Source organism: Naegleria gruberi (assembly GCF_000004985.1).
Source record: "Naegleria gruberi genomic scaffold NAEGRscaffold_13, whole genome shotgun sequence".
Classification (NCBI taxonomy): Eukaryota; Heterolobosea; class Eutetramitea; order Acrasida; family Naegleriidae; genus Naegleria; species Naegleria gruberi.
The window spans coordinates 322043-342841 of NW_003163314.1; the positions used below are offsets into that span (position 1 = coordinate 322043).

Below are 20799 nucleotides of genomic sequence, written 5' to 3' on the forward strand. Positions count from 1 at the left end.
TTCAGCTATTGTAGATTTGAAGGCAAACTTGTGCAAACTGTTGAGCTCCTCATACGGGTTATTACTACATAATCATCATAGTCATTGAGTGAAAGTGAATCAAAATTTTTCACACTCTGGCTGGTTTGATGATGGTAATGATGATTGGAAAGGTCTTCCGATAGAGTTGACCTTGTATTTGATGGTGATAGTGTTGCTTGATGATTATCACCAACATCAGCCGACAATGATGAGGTTGTTGATGAAGAGGAATTTCTAAAATATTCTTGTTGATGATGAGGAGAGGTTGTAGTGGTGGCGGATGAGTCAACAACCTTTGAAATTTGTGTGTCTGTTATTGTTTCTTCTCCACCTTCTGCCACATTAGTATCAACACCTGTCGAGTCAGTATTGTAATGAAATTCCATTTTTTTGATTGATGACTGCCTTCCAAACAGTTAGCGGAAACGAAAGATAATTGCCTAATGTAACGGTCGCTGATTGCTAGCCCTATTGTGAAAGACAATAAACTGAGTTTATTGTGAAATGTAATTAATGTTCATGTCCTCAACTGGGACATAATTAGAGAACTCGAATTGTTAATGAATTGTTAATACTGTATAAATTAATTTTTTGGTGTTATTTACACAACACATTGACACTTTTTAGAATCGTGTTGATTTGGAGTTTGAGTTTGAGTTTTTGAGAGATTAATATTTGTAGAGGACCCATGATCTCGTTCTTTGGATTCTCTTTCAGCAAAGCAAACTACCAAAAAAAGAAATAGTTCAAAAATTAAAACCAATTTGGAATGCTAGTAATACTTACGAACTGCATTTAAAAAAGCTTCATTCACTCCATTATTTGTTGATACAGAACATTCGTAAAAGGCATCCAATTCCAATTCCTTCTTTAAAATTTCACCTTCCTCCCTGCTCACCACTCTTTGATCTCGCAAGTCCATTTTGTTCCCAACTAGTGTTATATAAGGAGGACATGTATCTGAATTGCTATATGTTTGAAAATCAAGTAACCAACTTTTAACACTCTCAAATGATTTCCTAGATGTTACATCATAGACCAGAAATACCAAATGAGAAGCTCTATAGTAATTACTCGTAACTGTTCTGAATCGTTCCTGTCCAGCACTGTAAATATTTGGTGGTTGATATCATCAATTCTAATAAAACATACGTATCGTAAATTGTTACTTTATACACTTTATCATCCTTTGTAATACTTTTAATTTTCATTTCCACTCCGATCGTTGGTTTTGTTTCCTTCTTTTCATTGGTAATACACATCATGAAACAACTCTTCCCAACCTGTGTATCTCCCAATACAATCGCTAATTAGTTTCATCATCCACATATTCATCAGAATTTAAATTCAATCCAATTAATAATAATTACAATAATAAATTTTTATAATTGATGATCAAAATTCCATCACGATCAAATTATTCCTATTTACCTTTAAAAACCCTCACTTCGCTCATATTTCCTCAAGGTAATAATGATGATGATAATATCAATTCCAATGTATCTTTTCTCCACACAACACTGTCTTTTCAACAACCAACAGACACAAAACAATAACAAACTCTCCCAACCGACAAAATCAATTCTCGTTGTTGGCCAAACTAGAATGTTGTTGTGGTCGACCAATAATTTTTTTAAGAGAATTTTATTGCAGTGATGCTTAATATCAAAGGAGAAAGCGCGAAAAAAATACTGCACAACAAAGGCTTCATACAGTATGAAAGAGTTTTCCTTCTCGGAAGGGCGGTGTTTAGATGTTGATGGTTGAGAAACAAAATTGAGATTGGCATGACGAGGACGAGTATGAATGAGGGGTAGACTTTTGGGGAGTTTGTGCTACATCCAACACAATTTAATGATGATTGCTTGTTTTAGATTGGTGAACATTCACGAATAGCCTTAATAATGGCTTCTATTAGGATTGGACATAGGAAATGATCCAGATGAGGAACTCTTATGAAACTTTTCATAAGTACAGTCTGTATCTCGAAAGAAGCAAAATGATCCAACATTCCTTGTCAGATTTATTAAATGTGAATTAACTTCTGACAAGTCATTGTCATAATATCATCATTCAACAACTGGTGGTACCAATACAGGATCAACTTCAAGCTACAATGATGAAATTATTGAAATGTTTGTTAAACACTTATGAAAATGATAGAAACACCAATAATAGCTAAAACGAGAAAGTGAACAAGTTAATAATGATTCTCGAAAATTGGTCAACCACAATATTTCTTAACAAAGAAAATTTTAGATAATTGTTGTAAAAGTTTAATGTAATAAAAAGGATATTGGTCGGATTATGTTAATTGTTCAGTCATTCTCCGCCTTAAACTCCTTTTGGTCTCGATATCATTTTTGGCATGTCCATTACAATTTGCATAAGATGAGGGAACTGAATTGGCCAAGAATTGGTCAAAAAAACAAACAAAAAACCAAGCTTCTAAGAATCGGCAATGATTTCGTCCACTTCTACTACACCAGACCAAATTTCTGGGACCACGGTCCCGGTCTTGAGCAAGACAGAAGTCTTTGAAGAAGCAACCAATTTTGTAACATTACTTTATACAGAGTTGAAGAAGAAACCAGAAGAAATTGATGAAAGATTGCAAATAATCAAGGCAGAGATTGATAGGACTGGAACTTATGTTCATACCAGTGAAGAATTAACCTATGGCTGCAAGGTTGCTTGGAGAAATTCAGTGAGTTGGTAAGTTAAAAGTTTCGAATAATGATAGTAACAAGAATTAAAGTATTGGAAAGGTTCACTGGCAAGTATTAGCCGTCCATGACAAGAGACATTGCAAAACAGAGGAAGAAATAGCTCAAGCACTAAAGGAACATGCCAAATTTGCCTTCAATGATGGTAATGTGAGATCTAGTGTTACCCTCTTTCGTCAAGTTTCCAATCCAGATGGAAGTGATGAAATTCGTATTCACAATCCACAAATCATTCGTTATGCAGGTTATAAAAACAATGATGGAAGTGTTTTAGGTGATCCAGATCATGTTGCCTTGACTGAACATGCACTTTCTCTTGGTTGGAGGAAAGATCAACCAAAATCAAGATTTGACATTCTTCCACTCCTGATTCAAATTGGAGTTCAAGGAAAGACTAAATATTTCGATTTGGAACCTGAATACACAACTGAGGTTCATCTCGAACATCCAAAATATCCACAAACAAGTGACATGGCTTTACGTTGGCATGGATTGCCAGCTATTACCAATATGAGATTCGAATTGGGAGGTGTTTTTTATACTGCAGCTGCATTCAATGGATGGTAAGTTTCTAAGAATTAATTGTTTGAATGAAAACAAAATATTCGAATCAAAGGTACATGACAACTGAAATTACAAGAAACTTTTTGGATGATTTTAGATATAATCTCTTAGATGAATTTGGAAGAGTTATTGGTGTGCGGCCTGATTCAGATGCCGAATCAAAAAAGAATCCATTCTGGAAAGATATTGCCTCTGCCGAATTCAATGTCATGGTTCAACATTCATTCGATAAACAAAATGTCAAGATGGTTGATCATCACACTGCAGGTAAACAATTTGTAAAGCATATGCAAAATGAGGAAAAGAAAGGAAGAGAATGTCCTGCACGTTACAGTTGGATTGTTCCACCAAGTGCTGCTCACACAAATCCAGTTTTTCACACAAGGATGAAGGAAATTTGGTTGAAACCAACCATTTCTTATCAACCTGAGATTTTTGATGGAAGTTTTAGAAATGTTATGGCAAGAGGAGAGGTTTTACCTTCAGATCCTGATTGGAATGTTAAGGAAAGTGTTCCTTCCACACCAACTCAAAGGAGCAAGGCAACCTCAAGTCAAAAATCAACGACAGCCAAATCATCCACAAAACAAGTAAGAAGTAATTCTAGTGATAGAGTTCTGGTTAAGATTTTGGCAATTCTTGTGGTCTTGTTAGCAATCTTATTGGCGTACAATTCTTCACAACACCAATAAATTTTAAGCAAATGCTTTTGAACATTTCAACTATTAATGTTTTCTAAATTTGTAATATTGATTATGAACATACAATCAAATAAGCTTTACTATCAAGAAATTATCTCTTTGTTAACTTTTTTGGTGGATCAATACTCTTATCAGATTCCTTTCTCTTTCTGTTGGCAGTATTAGTCGATGGAGATGATGAAGAACTTGCAGCCCTGTTTTGATTGGTATGTTTTGGAGCTGTTGAAGAGCTTGAACTTGCTTGTCCACTTTTAACAGATTGAACATTCTTTTCAATATTAGAAATTGATGAACTTGTTGCTTTCTTTCTATTTGATGTAGGATTTGATGTAGGGGTGTTTTCAATAATTTCTTTTACCTTCTTTTCTTTTTTCACTGGTAACTTATTCAACTCTAACTTTACAATAGGTGATGAGGATGAAGAACTTGATGCTTGTTGTTTCTTATTTCCCTTAACTTGTGGTGATTTTTGAGTAGGAGATTTAACCTTCTTATCTGTCAATTTTTTATGTGGAAATTGTCTATTTGCATTCTTTCTTAAACCTCCACTATATTTGAAAGCATAGATTTGGAATCCACCAATACCATATAATAACATTTGTCTGATAAAGTATTCATCTGAGGAATTGTTTCCTTCCTTGAATGATTCATGATCTTTCTTAACAACATCCTTTGATGAAATACCATCGAATAGAACCATATCTGAGACTGGATGAATTCCAATCATATTAGGACCATAGAATGTACTGATATTACCTCTTGCAGATGAAACAAAATGAGTTGTTTTTTGTAATTTGTCAACTTCATTACTAAGGAATTTTGATTGAGCAGTTCTAACATTCCACAATGAGACATGACCTACATGATTTCTCTTATCAAACTTTTCATTATATAGCTTCTTATACTTTGAAAGAATTTGTTTACCTTCCTTTGTTAGATGTGCCTTGGTCTCCTCAAGAATAGTCCACAATTCTCTTGGATCTTCAATGCACTTTTTTCTGAATTCTTCAAAGGTTTTAAACATTCTCAATCGATCACTATCACCTATTTTACCACAAGTATAATGTGATCTTATCAATGGATTTTCTTCCGTGACATAGGTTAGAAATTCCTTAATTACTTCTTCTTTTTGTTGATAATCATAACTTGAATGTAATTCAAAGTAAATGATGGCCTCTGCAAATATGAGATATCTTGCCAATGCGTTATTGTGTCGAACAAAAATAGGTTTCTTATACTCTTCAGCATGAATGAAATTATCTTCCATGACATGATAAATTTCCAATTCGAAATGTTCTGCCAATAACATACAAAGTTTCTTCTTCTTTCCAATATTGATAAATATTTCAGTATCAATACTGACAAATACATAGTTAGGTGCCTTTTCTACCTCATTCATGGCTTCATTTAGGAATGAACGAGCCTTTTCCAAAAATGCATTTTCAACCATGATGAAAATTAAATAATCTTGACTTCCATTTTTGGAATGTTTAATACAACAATCATGAACATGTCTCTCTAAAAAGTTTGGAGATGTTTCTTCAAAATATTCTGGAAGAGTTGTAATGAAAATTGGAGCAATTCGTTGTCGACTATGACTCTTATTACCACCCATAGTTCCAATTAAGGCATCAGTGGAGAGCAAGGATTTAAATTTTGCCAGTTTAGTTTCCTTCAATTCCTTTTCATAGGAAACAAGAACTTGTTTTTCATTTCTATCAATTTCCATGAGGACCAGTTGACCTTTTTGATATAATTTCTTTTGTTCTTCAGATAAACCTGCATCAATACTTTCCTTTTCAACTCTTGTCAAACTAATGCTACTTTTTGGTAATTTTTGAACATTACCAAATTTTTCACTGGGTGAAAGAACTTTTGCTCTTTTAAGCTCTCTAATGGTGTTATATTCCTTATCAGGAATAATCATACAACCCTTTCCTGATTTACATGCAGGTGATGGATAACGATTTGAAAGACCTAAATGTTCGGCTTTAAGAGGTTTAGTTTTTTCCTTTTTCAAAAGCACTCTCATATCATCAATTAACTTGAATTTCTCAATTGCTAATTTGAGATATTCTTCAGATTCTAATTGACCTCTAATATGTAAGAGTTCATCTGCACAATTACTCAAATACTCTTTCATTGAATTCAAAATTGAGTAAAATATATCAAAACTTCCATAATCTTCAATGCGTTCATTTGGTGAAACAAAATTCATAGAGTGGAAAATATCATCAACAATTTCAACTAATTCTCCCTTAAAAGTATTCATTTCTTCTTCCTTAGTTGCTAAATCCTTCTTTTGTTTTGCCATTAATGAATCAATCTTCTTTTCAATAAATTCAAACATTTGATTCTTGTACATGTCAATTCTATATCTAATTTTTCTGTTTCTTTCATAGAAATAAGTTGTAAACTCAATCCAATTATCATATTCAATTAATTGACTTTGAATATTACAATCTAAGGTTTCGTGAGGTGAAAATGTTTCAATGGGTTCTTCACTCTGTCTCTGTTCAATATTTCTACATTTCTTTTCAGTTCTTTTAATACTTTTCATCAATGTCTTGACACATGTTGATAATTCAAAGTAAGTTTCCTTGAGAATGGTTTTAATTGCTGCTCTTGCATCTACTGCTGCCTTGATTGGAAATTGAGATTTGTAAAGAGTTGCAATTTGTAAAGCATATCTCAATCCCTGAAAAACTAAAAAATTAGTTTCAATAGTCTTTCTCATTTCAATTATTTCACCAAGTTGTTTGAAGAATATATTCCATCTCTCCTTATCTGTTTTATGTGGGATTGTTAAATTAGTGGCTCGATTAGCTACTGCAACAACAAAATCATACTTTCCAAAGAAATCAACATCCTTCCTCTTGGACTCTTCAATCTTTCCAAGTTGTGAAATATTTTCATTCAAGATCAACATCGAAGAAATCACTCAAATTACTCTTAAAATCTGTTAAATATTTTTCATGAAGTTCTGTCAATTCTTTGTATGGATTCTTCTCTTTAGCTATTGTCTGACATAGTGATGTCAAAACAATGGTTGGTGGATTATCAGTATTCTTTTCAAATACCTTGTAGGTCCATAAATCAGGGACACAATCAACACCAACAATTTGTCTTACACTTTCTAAACCCTTAAGAATGACATTACAATTAGAAATAACCTCTTCAATTAACATGGAAAGAATTTCACTATTATTCTGTTCACCATAACCAGGAATGTCCCATATTGCCACTTTACCATATCTACTTTTCAAGATTTCACTATTATAACAGAGAACAAATTTGTCAACCATCAAGAGTCTTTCCTTTGATTGAAGTCTTTCCTTCTCAAAGACTGACATTACAGCTTTGTCATCTGAAACTTGAAATTCAATTTGTAAATCTCCTTCTTGTTCAAATTTTAAAAGTTCAGCATAACATGTCTTGAGTTCACTTTGATCGAGACCACAATTAGAAACTGGATTGGATTCTGCTTTTCTAGGTAGAATACATTCTTCTTGTTCATCATTGTAATCATCATCATCTGAACTTTCTTCATTAGAACCCAATGATGGACTCTCATCAGCAGCAACATCTTGATAATCATCAAGCAATTGATCTTCATTACGATCACTAGAGAGTAAATCAGCAATTATCGTATTATCTTCATTCTTCTTTGAGAGACGAATAATTCTATCTACGTACTTCTTAGGTGAGCAATAAACCTTTAATAGACGTAATTTATCAGAATATTTAATCTCAGTACAAAACAAAGTTTCACCTGAACCAAATTTAGAAGATGCCTTCATTGGATAATCATCTTTTCCAGATAGTATCATATTCAATGTGCTTGTTTTACCAAATCCAGGTTCTGATAATAAACCTATTGAAATTTCAGGTCCTTTTTCAATCTTTTCATAAATCTTTTCATAATTGTCAAAGGCTTCTTTCACAAACTTGTTAGACTGATTCTGCTTTGAAGAAGTTCCAAAATCCTTGACAATTTTATCAAGAAATTGTCTCTTGATTCTCTCTTCTTTAACAACATTGACGTGGTTAATCTTTGAGTCAGCAGGTGTTTGAGGAATCATTTTTTTCTTTTTTCAATATTAACAAGCGTTGAGTTTTATGTGAGGTGATGGCAAAGGTTAAGAAGTGTTGGAGAAGTGAGAAATGACGTGTGGTGCATTTATCATGGTAAATTTGAAATTCAAAATTTAGAAGAGAAATTTGAATCCATGAAGCTTAACAAACACGACGAGGTGTAACATTTTAAAAACTCGAATGACATGATGTAAAAAAATGTCAACATCGCTATTGCCAAGTGCCTCCTTTGACCTATTCGATTCTGAATTACATAATGTAATTGATGAAGAAAGGGATCGGAAACATATTTTGCAGCAATGTCTACATAAATTAAATGAAAATAATTATGTGACGAAAGCTTTTGCAAAATATTCGAATATATTCGAAACTATTGACAAAGGACCTGAAGTTTCTGTTTGTTTATTATCAGAACCTGGATTTGGTAAAACAAGCACATTGAATATGATACTATCTGGAAATGACAATTCTCCAATGAAGGCATCCGATAGATTAGGTTCAGGTGAAACTTTAGTCTGTACACAAATTAAATATTCGAAAGACATTCGAGTTACAAAAGTTTATTGTACAGCTGAAAAGTATGAAGAAAGAATTATGAAATTAATGAAAACAAAAGATTCAGAAGATGAACAAACATCACCAACGCCACTCACAGATGGTTTAAGTTTAGTTTCGTCTTCAAGTTTCGAATTTCAAGACGATGATGATGATGAAGAAACTGATTGCGAAGATTCAGCATCAGATGAAGCAAATTCACTTTTACTTCCAGAGAAATTAAATGTAGAAACTTCAAGTGTAAGATTAAGTGAAGATCATTTCGTATTTCTTAATGGAAAGGCAGATAGAAATGAATTAGAAGAAACATTTACGTTTCAATCTGTTCATGATATTCATAACTATTTTGAAAAGGAAAGAAAAAGAGATGAATGCAATAGAGATGACATTTTAATGGTTGACAAATATATTTTATACTATCCGTGTGAATTACTTAAAAGTGAATATGGAGAAGTGATATTATGGGATATTCCTGGTTATGGTGAACAAAATTATGGTGATATTCAAGCTATGCTTGTTGAAGAAGTTGTTTCTAATTGTAATGTCATCTTAATGGCATTGACAGGTAACAGAAATATCCTATCTTTAAATTGTTCATCTAATTTATGGAAATATAAGGCATTTGAAAAAAGAAAAGATAATCCACCTACTATTGTCTTAACTTCAAGATGTCCAATAGAAAATTCAAATCATTATTCAGAATTAATCAAATGTCATAATTCCTATATTAGGGAATTTAAAGAAAATTTAAGTGATTTTTTCAATGTTGATTTTGAATCTAATCCAAAACCTAAAAAGAAAGAATTGAAAGAAGAAAATGAAGACGAACCTAAAATAATTGACTTTTTTGGAAAGTATGATTTTGTTGTAACAGTTTCAAATTATGCAACAAATATTACAATACCACATTTAACGGATAAAAATAATTGGACTATATTTAAGGATGAATTTTCAAAAATAATTGAAATGAGAAAGAGAATTGAAACTGATTATTCAATTTTTAAGGGATTGAGATATGCTTTACAAATTGTAACACTTTACAGAACTCAATTTCCTGTCAATTTTCAAAAATTATGTAAAACAGAGACAGATAAAATTGCAGATGAAACTTTAAAAACTTTACTACAATATATTGAAACTTTGGAATCAAATATTCAAAGAGCAATTTCAAGAGGTGAAAAATTAGAGAAGAAAATTGAAAATTCTTTCAGTTTTGGAAATGAAAATTCATTGACTGATAAAATTCAGAGAAGATTATTCGAATCACATACAAGAGATGTCATGATTGCTTACTATAGTGAAAGAATGAAAAAAATCAGTACAAGAATTGAAATGTTCAGAATTCAATTACATTTTCTATTGGAAACTAAAATTTTAGCAGCACAAAGTCATGAAAAATGTTTTGATTTTACAAATTTTAAAAACATGTTGTCAGATCATATTGATGAGATATTCGATTCTTTAAAAGCAATTATTCCAAACGAAATGACAGATGATTCTAGAATGAAACTTGATTCGTATCATGAATCTTTTAAATCAATGAAAGGAATTTCAGAACAATCTAAAATTTTATTGAAAACTTTAACTAAATCAGGATTCAAAAAAATAACCAAAACAGATGATAAGGAACTTTCATTATATGAAAAAGCAGAGAGAGTGAAAAGAGATTTTAAAAAGAAGAACTTCAAGTCCTATGAAGATGAAATCAAAATTCCAAGTCTTTCTAATGCCTATATGAATCCTTCTCGTAGAACAGGTAATATTCTAATTCCACTAAAAGAATACGAAACTATTAAGGAATTGAAAGAAAATTTCATTTTACCATCAGTAGGTGAGAAATTTGAAGAAAATATTGGAAAAATAGAAAAACAATCAAAAAGTGAATTGGAATTGGTATATCGTTCAGATGAAATTAGTGGAAATATCATTTCCTTACAAATCGACAAATCACAGAGAAGAATTACAGTTTCGTATAATGAAAGTTTGCAAAAATCAATTCAAAGTTTTAAAAAACTATTGACCACTGATTCACTCATTGGAACTAAGGGTGGAAACAAGAGTCATAGCCGACAACGAATTGCTCCAATTTTCATTACTGCAGTTCCAGAATATTTCAATGATTTCACTCCAAACTTTTTAGAGAGACATGTTCATGATTGTTGTGTTAAATCAGATGTCAATCATATCATTTTCATTATGATTGAGTCAATTTATTTGGAAAAAGCTCAATCATTCCTTAATCAGAATTTAAGTTTGTTGAATAATGAATATTCAAAGAAAAAATTGAATTATGTATTTATCAGTATTGATACTGAACTTCCTGTAAATATTGGAAAGAAGAAGAAACTTTGCATGTTGGTGGCAGAACATTTCGAATTGGAAATTTATCATGTCATGGAAGATAACATACTTCACGTTGAGGAATATATCAAACCAATCTTTTTCAGACATAACAATGCATTGGCAAGATATCTCATCTATGCAGAGGCCATTCTCTATTTTGAACTTTATTCAAGCATGGATTACACTCAGAAAAAAGGAATTATTAAGGAATTGCATGATTTTTTCTTGGATGAACCTTTAACGAGACGATACTATTTGGAAAACAAGATTTCAGATTCAGATCCACTCAGGAAATTTAACACAGATGAGAAGATTAGAGAGAAGTATATTCACGATCCGAGACAATTATTATTTGCTTTTAATTATTTGAAACCTAAACTAAATGAAGATGGATTACAAATCGTTCACCAATATGAGGTGAAATTTAATGAATTCTTTAATAGGAGAGATCATGTAGGTCATATTTCATTGTGGAATACTCAAAGTTCTCAATCAAAATCACTGAGCTCATTTATTGACAGCACTCAAAAAACAACTCATTTTGTTTCACCTATGAGAGGAAATATCAGTACATTTTATGGACCGAATACGAAAGGAATTCATCCAGTTTCGGATAATGTTCTATTTGATGGGATGGCAGAAACATCACCATCTCCATTGACTCCTACATCAAAAAGAAGAACTAAGTTCGATATGTTGGAATCTTTTTTATGTGGAAATAGTTTCTCTGATGATTACTTTATTAGGCAAATGTTATTGCATGGAATTGGTGGATTTCAAATTTATGCTTTTAGATATCTTGCTGGAAACAGAGCTAGAATTAAGGATCGCAAAAAGAATTCGAAACGAAAGGATATGGAATCGATCAAAAATGTTTCCCAACAGAAAAAGAAGAAGAATAAATGAACAACTTGGTAAACAAAAATGCAACCGCCCCACGTGGGGCTCGAACCCACGACCGTTGGATTAAAAGTCCAACGCTCTACCGACTGAGCTAGCGGGGCTGCTAATGTAAAGTAATTGGTAATGGTTCTTGAGGCTATTGACGAAACTGTTTATTATGTACCTTTGTAAGTGATGATTACTCTGAAAATACAACTATTTTTGAAAATGTTAATTTGTTGGGATGGGCAGTATAAATAAGATTAGCCTTAACTGTTCAGATTTATAGTGACCGAGAAGCAACTTGGTAGTGTCAGAAGACCAACAAGCCTAAGCGAGGAATCATTTTTGCGAATGATTGGACTAACTAACCTAAATATTATTTCGTTTCTAGAAAATTTTCTTGTTTAATTGAAATTACAAGTCTTCATCACTCTCATCAAGTGTATATTCTTGGATGCCTTGAGGTTTGTTTTGACTTGGTTCTGTTTGTTGCTCTCTTTCTAAAAAGTGTGGTTCATCTTCTAATTCTTCATCTTCCCCCCCATTGATTGGATCATGATGAGAAATAATTGATCTATCTCCATACAAAGCCAAATATTCCTTTCTGTGTCTTCCAAGGAAACAAAAAACAAGCATTAATAAACCAATAATTGTTACCAAGGAAATAACACCATATGTAATCATGATTGGATAAAGTCCACGATCTGAAACTAAGGCATTTTCATAGTATTCGCAAATACTTCCACTATATCTATCTTCACATTTACACTATTATTATGAATGAATAAATATGAGTTTCAAATCAACTTACTTCATTGTAATCTACGCATGCACCTTTACCTCCACAAACCTTGCCAGTTGTTGAAATTGAAGGAACTCCAAAGCAATATGTATGTTCGCATTCATTTCCAAAATATTCAGCCTTACATTTACAAGTATTTTCTGACAAACATTCTCCCCTCTTTACACCTCCACAAACACTTGATGAATTAGCTGGTAATCCATAACATTTGTGAACTATTCCGTGATTATGATAAATTGGTGAAATTAATTTTAGCCACTTACTCTTTAGGTCACTGCAATACTTTCCTTCAAATTTGGCAGTGCATTTCTCACATTTTTCTCCATCAAAATTACCTTTACATTTGCAAATATTCTCTGCAACACACTCTCCATTACCACTACACACATCAGAGTCTGTGTTTTTAAAACCATGGCAACTGACAGGAGGCTTGAGTGCAAATTTCAGTAACATGGGATTACTGCTGTCGGCATGTACCAAAATTGCAAACTCAAAATCTTTATACTTCAATGGTAAGAGCATATAATCCCAATTGCCTTTATCGTCATTATCAGTGTCCTCAATTAGGGTAAAAACTTTTTCTTTTCCATCCATTCTTTTGACAGAACAGATACCGCCGAGAGTTGTACAAGTTTTGAATACCAAATTACCATTATTGAAAGTTAAAATATTTTGAGCATCTCCTCCAGTGTAGATAGTATCAACTTCATTAAAAGTATCTCTAACAACTGCAAATGAGATAATATTTCCATCCTTGATATAAAATCCTAATCCATCATTAATAAACAAGCTCATTACTGCGTCATTGATTTTTTGGAGCTTGTCATTCAAATGTATGTAGAGAGACTTTTTGTTTCCAATAATATTTTTTCCCATAACAGTAGTTTGGTAAGATGGTTTGCCATCGAATAAATTTGAGTACTTTCCATCATCTGAGGTGACAATAGTTTTGAGGCCATCAAAATAAAACGTAAGGGATGTTCCTTGAACCATTGAATCGGATTGATAAGTAAGGTTTTTTACCCAAGTAATATTCAATGCTAATGGATCCAATTTTCCAATAGATAAGACCTCTCCATTTTGGTAAAGGACGTTGACATCTCCTTCATAATCTTTGGAAAATGTAAGAGGGAAATATACTTTGTCTCCTTTCCTTTCAAAATTTTCTTTAACATTGTAACTTTTGTCGACACTTAACAATCCTTCACTGTTTGCTCCAATGAATAAATTTTTTGTAAGAATTGATGAAAGGGTGTCTACTTCCTTGATTGATTTAATTGCATTTGCGTTAAAGTTAGCTTTGTATAATCCTTGCTTCCTGTCAGTACCGATGGCACCATCAAAAAGAAGATCATTTTCATTCAAGAAAATGAGTTGATTCATTTCAGATATTTCTGTGTCACTGATAATATTAGCAGAGTCGTCATTTTTCAAATAAACGAGTCTAACACCCTTATATCCATTAGTATTCTTTAACAACCATGATTAGTGAATATATTCATTTCAAAACATACTTGATTTGGAGCGTAGTGTGCTTTAAAGTAAACAGTGCTTCCATCGGGTTTAACAATATAGTTTTTAAAATCATCTTGATCATTGTCTTCTTGTAAAACTGTAAAATTATCAGTATCTTTTCTTTCTTGTCTGTAAACGTTGTCTGTTGGTGTTGAAATTGAATAGACGAAACTAATTCCGGCCATCAAATTGACAACCAAAAAAACGGCAATCAACAAACTTGCCAGATTTTTAAACATTTTTTTTTAAAATGAATAAAGAATTGATTGCGTCATTTCAATCCACAATCCATTGAGGGTTATGAAGGCGATTGAACAACGTGTTTAATGCCAATTTTCTTCCTTTTGATTATGTTACTTATTCAAAACTCGCTAATATAGATCGAGAATCATTCTGTTGAAATCCAACACAATATTATTCCGACCATCAAATTAGTTGAACTAGTTGCATCGCCTTACATTAATCAGTATTTTCTCTCCACAAAAACTACAGCCAAACAGCTAGTTGATGAAGGTTGTTCCAAACACTGTGGTGAGCCATTTTTTTGATAAATGTTCTTTAATATTTTGGCGCCAATCAAACTACAACACGTTATTGATACTTAATAAAAAAATGTCTAAAAAACCAACCTCAGCAAAGAAACCCACCGATCCAAAGAAAGCAGCAACACCAGTGATAAAGATAAATCCTCATTCATTCTTTCTATTTGAACAAGATGACGGAACAACACAAGAGGAAATAGGAAAGGTAATATTTGAATTATATGAGGATAAGGTTCCTAAAACAGTGGCCAATTTTAAAAGTTTATGTTTAGGAGATAAGGGAAAAACCAAACCATTGAAGGAATTTAATAATATTACAGCAACATTGCACTATAAAGGAACGAATGTAAATAGGATAGCTAGAGGATTTTTAATACAAGGAGGTGATGTTGTTTTAAATAATGGGAATTCAGGTCATTCAGTGACAAGTAAGGTCTTGGAAGATGAAAATTTTGAATTGAAACATGAACCATTCGTGTTGACATGTCCAAATTATGGCCCAAATACTAATACAAGTCAGTACGCCATTACACTTTCTAAATGTCCATGGCTCGATGACCAACATGTTGTATTTGGGAGAGTGAAAGAAGGATTTGAAGTGCTGAAGAAGATTGAATCGTTTGGGAGCGACTCAGGTAAGATAGTGATTGGAACGTTGAGGATCAAGGATTGTGGGTTATTAACAGAACAAGAGCTGCAAAAATATGCTCCTCCTTCCAGACCTCAAACACCTTCAAATCAATGATGATTTATTGCTTGTCTTTCCGAAGGTACTCATCAATCAATTGTCATCCAATTGCAATTTTCAATAAAAAAAATTAACAAATCACCACTCCATCAACAAAACCTGATAGAGATGTCAACTAGAGACGAAATTTTGGATCAAATTGAATCCTTACAAAACCTTCTTGATGATGGTATCATGGACGAAGAACAATTCTCTGCTGCCAAAGATAAACTCCTCAAGAAATTAGAAGAACTCGAAAATGAAGAAGCTGAAGCCAATCACCACAACGATGAAGATGATTATCCACCACGTGGTGCTAGTTCTCGTAATAATAGAGGAGGAGATGATGAAGAAGAAGGTGATCCATACGCAGATGCCTACGGTGATGAAGATATTGCAGGAGCAGGTGCTGAAGGTGATGATGTTGTTGAATCATACTTGGATACTCACGAAAGATTGTTGGCCACCATGAAGAATACAAAGGCTAATGAACAAACTAGATGGGGAAAGTCAGGTCAAATTTATGTAAGTATTGAAAAGGTCATTGATATTTATACTTTTTTACTTGTTTTTATATATGTTGATAATGATAATATTATTATGATTGTTATTGTTGTTCATATTGTTATAACACAACTAATAATGTGTGTATTAATACTTTTTGTATTGAATACATTGAATGGGTAATATTTATTATTATTATTACTACTACTACTATACTGCTGACGTCAAATTTAATATTTGTTGTTGTTGTTGATGTGCTGTTGTTGTGTTACTGTGTGTAATTACACTATTGTGTAATGATAATGTAACAATCTATTATTGTAAAATTACATTACAATGAATTCTAACACGTATTTATATTCGAATAGGATGAAAACAAACTCACTTGGGGTAGTTATTTGGACACTCACGAAAAGGACTCATCCAGCAGAAAGGAAACCAAATTCCGTTCTGGTGCTCAATGGGGTAAAAGTGCTGATGTTGTCTATGTAAGTTTCTAACACTATTTAAACAAGTTTCTAATAATTTTAATTACTAATTACTACCACAATTTGTTGTTATCCACTTACAATTTAACACAAATGTTCACACACTGCTACTATTGCTATTGTTCATATACTACAAAAAAAAACAGGATGAAACCAAGTTGACATTCGGTTCTTATCTCAAGAGTGAAGAAGAAAAGAAGAAGAAGATTGAAGAAGAAGAAGCCAAAAAGAAGATGGAAACCATTGATGCTATTAAGAAGAAGAAGGATGGTGAATTCTTAGATCCAAGAAATGCCAAGTTCAAGCTTGAAGAACTGCAAGGAAAGTTCCCTAAGGGAGTTGATCCAATTAAGAAGGAACTCTACTTGTCTTCTGAAGATTTCAAAAAGCACTTTGGCATGACATTGACTGAATATGTTAAATTGGGTGCTTTCCAAAAGAAGAAGCTCAAGAAGCAACTTGATTTGTTCTAAATTGACTTCAATGATTCCAAATCATTTCTTATATCAACCTTGTTTATCACTCAGGGTTTTCACAAATTGTACATTTTTTCAAGTTTTGTTAATTATTTCTATTATTCAATTCAAATCATTGAATTTGACAAGTTATTTAATGACATTGTGATATTTCAATAAATGAAATGTCATGTAAAATTATAAATTAAAAATTATGTTAATCTTTTTGTTCATCTGTGGTTCCTAATAAGTCAGATTTTAATGTCAAGTGAAAAAATTGACTTTTATTGATGTCATCTCTCTGTCATCTTTGACAGGTCTTCAATCTACTTCTGTTACTTGATATTATTTAATGAATTCATCATGAATTTAATGACATTCTAAACTTTATGGGAACTTCACAATAAGCAAAACAACAACAACTCTGTCTCAAGTAATCAATTTTTACTCTAAAAATCTTGTCACTTGTTAGGTACAAAGAAACTGTTCAGTGTGGTTGTAGGTTGTTTTTTCTTCGCCTTTTTGAGCTTATTTCCTGTAAGGTAGGAATCTCGCCATTGAGGATTGTTGTCAGGCTCAAAATAGGCAGTAAAACAATTATGAAAGATGCCAATTTTTTAAAGACAACTGACACCAATTAGTCAATGAAAAGGACTAAAACCTATTAGGTCACTTTTCCCCTCATCATGCAAAATAGAGTCTCCAAGATAATCAACCAATTTGCCAGCTAAAGAACTCTCCAACACCAAAAAAACGACAACACTCAAACTCATGGGCCACAAGCATTCTCATCACAACAACAACTCCTCATCGACCATGATGATGAGCGAACACGAACAAGATTTCCATTCAAACTCTTCGCCGAATAGTGCAAGATTCAACCATTCATCCTCTTCTTCGCCACGAGCAAACAACTTTACATGTAATAGTCATGGACAATTGGATACTTGTCAGACATGCAAGGATAGCAATACGAATTGCGTGAAGAGCAAGCAGGAGAGAAGATTCGCTCAGCTCTTAATGTTATGTCAGGCATTTGAAGAGCAGTATCCTGAGGTGTGGAAACAATTTGTGATTCAATATTACTTGACTGCCAATTTCAAGTTTCCACAAAAGAGAAAGAGAAGGATGAGCTCTTCTATAGATTCAGCACCTGGAAAATTGGTGTCTTCTTCTTTGGATTCTCAAAATGTTATGTATTCGAATAGTGGCAATTCGTTCAAAGTGAGCTCGCTGCCTAGTGAGTCGAATCCTTCCACAAATCAAATTGCTCAGGTACCAACCACTTTTGTACATCATTCATACTCTTTGGGAAGTTTAAATGATAATCCAAATTCGAATATAATGGTAAATTCGAATGATGCAATGATAACAGACAAGGTTGTCCATTTACCAGAATCAGCGAGGAAAGAAATTGAAAAGATTGATAGGAAAATGTGTTGTACATCATCTCAGGATTTTGACCTTTCCTCTGACGATGAAATGTTTCCCAATGTTGATCTTGGAAACAATATAGCATGCGAGGGAGGAGATAGAAATCCACAATATGGTCAAGTGATGGATCAATTCATGAGGGAATTTATAGAATATAATCTTAAACACTGGAAAATACCAAACAAATTGGAAGATATTAATATGGTTAAAATATTTGAGGATTTTCTAAAGAATATCAATAAATGAAAATGGAATTTTCTGAAAAAGCAATACTCCAAATTCGTCTTGTTCAATTTGCTTTGAATAATGATAAAAAATGATTAGTTTGCAGAATAAGAGGTTGTATCTGTGGATATTCCTTGTGTTTTCCATTTCTTTCCTTTCTTTTTCCATGTTCTTATTGGTTACTTCAACATTGTTAGTCAACCGAATTAATGATTTTCCTCCAATCAAGACAAGTGTTAAAACAACTTGTACCATTATCAATCCAAACATATATTGTGAAAAAACCTCTGTTCAAGATTACGTTGTTTTACACGGTACTTCCAAACAAGATCAAAGTGAAATCTTGAATTGCCATGCCTTACTCAAATACACCACTCAATCAGTTTACACACCAACTCTAGAGAGTGTTTCCTATTTTCCTCATTCATCCACCAGTTCCCAACATTCCTACAAGGAGGGAGAAGTGGTTGAATGTTTCTATGATCATCTTCGTCCTCAAATTGTCAGCTATTATCATACCATTGTAGTGGAGGATAAAACCACTTGGTACAAGGTTAAGGAAATTGGCTATGTTGGTTTGGCTGCTTGTGCTATCCTTGCACTCACTAGTGTCGTTTGTATGTTTGCTTCATGTTGGTGTTCCTTCTTGTATAATAGAGAGGTGAGGAGGTATGGTAATGCTGATGTTGGAGTTAAGGAGTTTCCGTACAGCAATGGATAACTAGATAATTCTAGTTTAGTAATATATTGTTGTTTTCTAATTGAAACATTCATCATCATCTTCATCAATAAATAGATAAATTAATAATTTCTCAACTGATAATTTTGTTCAATCATTAAGGACACATATCGCAAAGAAATTCCTTCCAAATTTCAATCCTTAATCATCAGCCAACATATTATGGCAAGAAGTATATTAGTAATTCAACTCAATTTTTTCATCATCAATTTTTCACCATTTATTAACAATAGCTGTTTATGAGCTTCTTCGAACGGACGGGATTATTGAATATTTTATGAATGGACATTCTTGTTCTAAATGAACCCAAATATGGATAATAAGCGTTCTTTGGTATCAAATCCAATTCTTCTCTTGTAGTGATACTCCATCGAACTCTTCGAAGATTTGAAAAATCCCCTCATCCGAAGCTAAGAAATAAAAAAATATCGCATTGTGACTACTGGTATTACATAGCCGAACAAGAATCCAACTGTAAATAATCAAAGAAGTAATGAAAAGTAAAAGGCAACAAGAATATTCTCTGAAGGGAATTCGAATAATTGTAGTTTTGATGATGGTGATGATAGGTTTCTTCGGAATAATATCTTGTAAGGATGATTTTCGGGAAACAAGTAATGAATTGGCTTTGGAGTTCTTTCCTCTTGATAAATTGATTATGAAGAGTATTGTATTGGATGAATACAATAATGAACTTGTTTATAATATGGTCAATTTGACGAATAATGATTCCATGACAAATGGAACAGATAGTAACAATTCGAGTGGGATTGAAGATAATCTTTTTTGGGTTATTGTCAAGTCAATTTATTTCAATGCATTTGGAAGTGGAGTGTTTGCTGGTTTGGTGACAATTGCTATCACTGTCATTATTGAAAAGTTTGGACCTCAGGTTGGAGGTGTTATTGGTACGTTGTAAACCAATTAGTTCAATTTTTTTAAATCAACTTTTAAATCAATAATAGGCACCTTACCAAGTACAATTATTCCAGCAACAATTGGGTTCTCAATTGAGGCAGATAAGAATTACGGAACAGATCCAGAATTGAGGAAACACATGCTCATCCAGCAATTCTTTGTGATACCTTTGGCTGTTTTCTGCAATTGTCTCTTTTTGGTTATTTGGAAATATTCGCCACACATTATTGATAGGATTAAACTTTTAATTGATAGGAAGAGAGGGAAGAGCAAGCAAATCAATATTGTTGCTTCTCATGAGGCAAGCGTTCAAGAAATGAATGAGATTCCATTTGAAGAAAACCATGATATACACGATGCAGATGAGGGACATCATCGTCCTTCTGTTGAGCTCCTCACTGCTGCACAAGGCACTGATGAACATAGTACCACTGAGCTCCAAACAGAAAGCCAACCAAGCAGAAAGTACCTTGTTGGAAAAATGTTTATTGTAATGACATTGTCATTGGTGGTATGGTTTACATTGGCTATTGTGATTGTGACAGTTACTAAGGTCGAAA

General features: G+C 32.8%; 7 protein-coding genes and 1 non-coding gene across 8 annotated transcripts; 5 read left to right on the plus strand and 3 right to left on the minus strand.

Moving 5' to 3' along the window:
- Window positions 1–793: 793 nt before the first annotated feature.
- NAEGRDRAFT_32033 (rab family small GTPase) lies at window positions 794–1325 on the minus strand (the record flags this gene model as incomplete). Its single annotated transcript, XM_002679555.1, has 2 exons — window positions 794–1127; window positions 1174–1325. Coding segments are annotated over 2 exons (486 nt in total), but the record flags the coding sequence as incomplete, so codon positions are not given.
- A 1157-nt stretch (window positions 1326–2482) lies between these two features.
- NAEGRDRAFT_65272 (uncharacterized protein) lies at window positions 2483–4003 on the plus strand (the record flags this gene model as incomplete). Its single annotated transcript, XM_002679445.1, has 3 exons — window positions 2483–2736; window positions 2780–3310; window positions 3364–4003. The coding sequence occupies 3 exons, from the start codon at window positions 2483–2485 to the stop codon at window positions 4001–4003; spliced, it is 1425 nt and encodes a 474-aa protein (XP_002679491.1).
- A 100-nt stretch (window positions 4004–4103) lies between these two features.
- On the minus strand, window positions 4104–14075 carry NAEGRDRAFT_47587 (uncharacterized protein; the record flags this gene model as incomplete). The annotated part of the gene is made up of 3 exons (XM_002679556.1): window positions 4104–6710; window positions 7093–8100; window positions 12702–14075. The coding sequence occupies 3 exons, from the start codon at window positions 14073–14075 to the stop codon at window positions 4104–4106; spliced, it is 4989 nt and encodes a 1662-aa protein (XP_002679602.1).
- Window positions 11937–12009, minus strand: NAEGRDRAFT_t197. Its single transcript has one exon. It is a non-coding gene; the product is annotated as a tRNA-Lys (tRNA).
- An 864-nt stretch (window positions 14076–14939) lies between the features above and the next one.
- Window positions 14940–15386, plus strand: NAEGRDRAFT_4419 (uncharacterized protein; the record flags this gene model as incomplete). The annotated part of the gene is made up of 1 exon (XM_002679446.1): window positions 14940–15386. A coding segment is annotated over one exon (447 nt), but the record flags the coding sequence as incomplete, so codon positions are not given.
- A 190-nt stretch (window positions 15387–15576) lies between these two features.
- On the plus strand, window positions 15577–17130 carry NAEGRDRAFT_79037 (VHP domain-containing protein). The gene is made up of 3 exons (XM_002679447.1): window positions 15577–16001; window positions 16349–16468; window positions 16615–17130. The coding sequence occupies exons 1-3, from the start codon at window positions 15606–15608 to the stop codon at window positions 16939–16941; spliced, it is 843 nt and encodes a 280-aa protein (XP_002679493.1). The 5' UTR covers window positions 15577–15605; the 3' UTR covers window positions 16942–17130.
- Window positions 17131–17694: 564 nt separating this feature from the next.
- NAEGRDRAFT_65279 (uncharacterized protein) lies at window positions 17695–18603 on the plus strand (the record flags this gene model as incomplete). The annotated part of the gene is made up of 1 exon (XM_002679448.1): window positions 17695–18603. The coding sequence occupies one exon, from the start codon at window positions 17695–17697 to the stop codon at window positions 18601–18603; it is 909 nt and encodes a 302-aa protein (XP_002679494.1).
- Window positions 18604–18748: 145 nt separating this feature from the next.
- Window positions 18749–19303, plus strand: NAEGRDRAFT_65280 (uncharacterized protein; the record flags this gene model as incomplete). The annotated part of the gene is made up of 1 exon (XM_002679449.1): window positions 18749–19303. The coding sequence occupies one exon, from the start codon at window positions 18749–18751 to the stop codon at window positions 19301–19303; it is 555 nt and encodes a 184-aa protein (XP_002679495.1).
- Between the last annotated feature and the right edge of the window lie 1496 nt (window positions 19304–20799).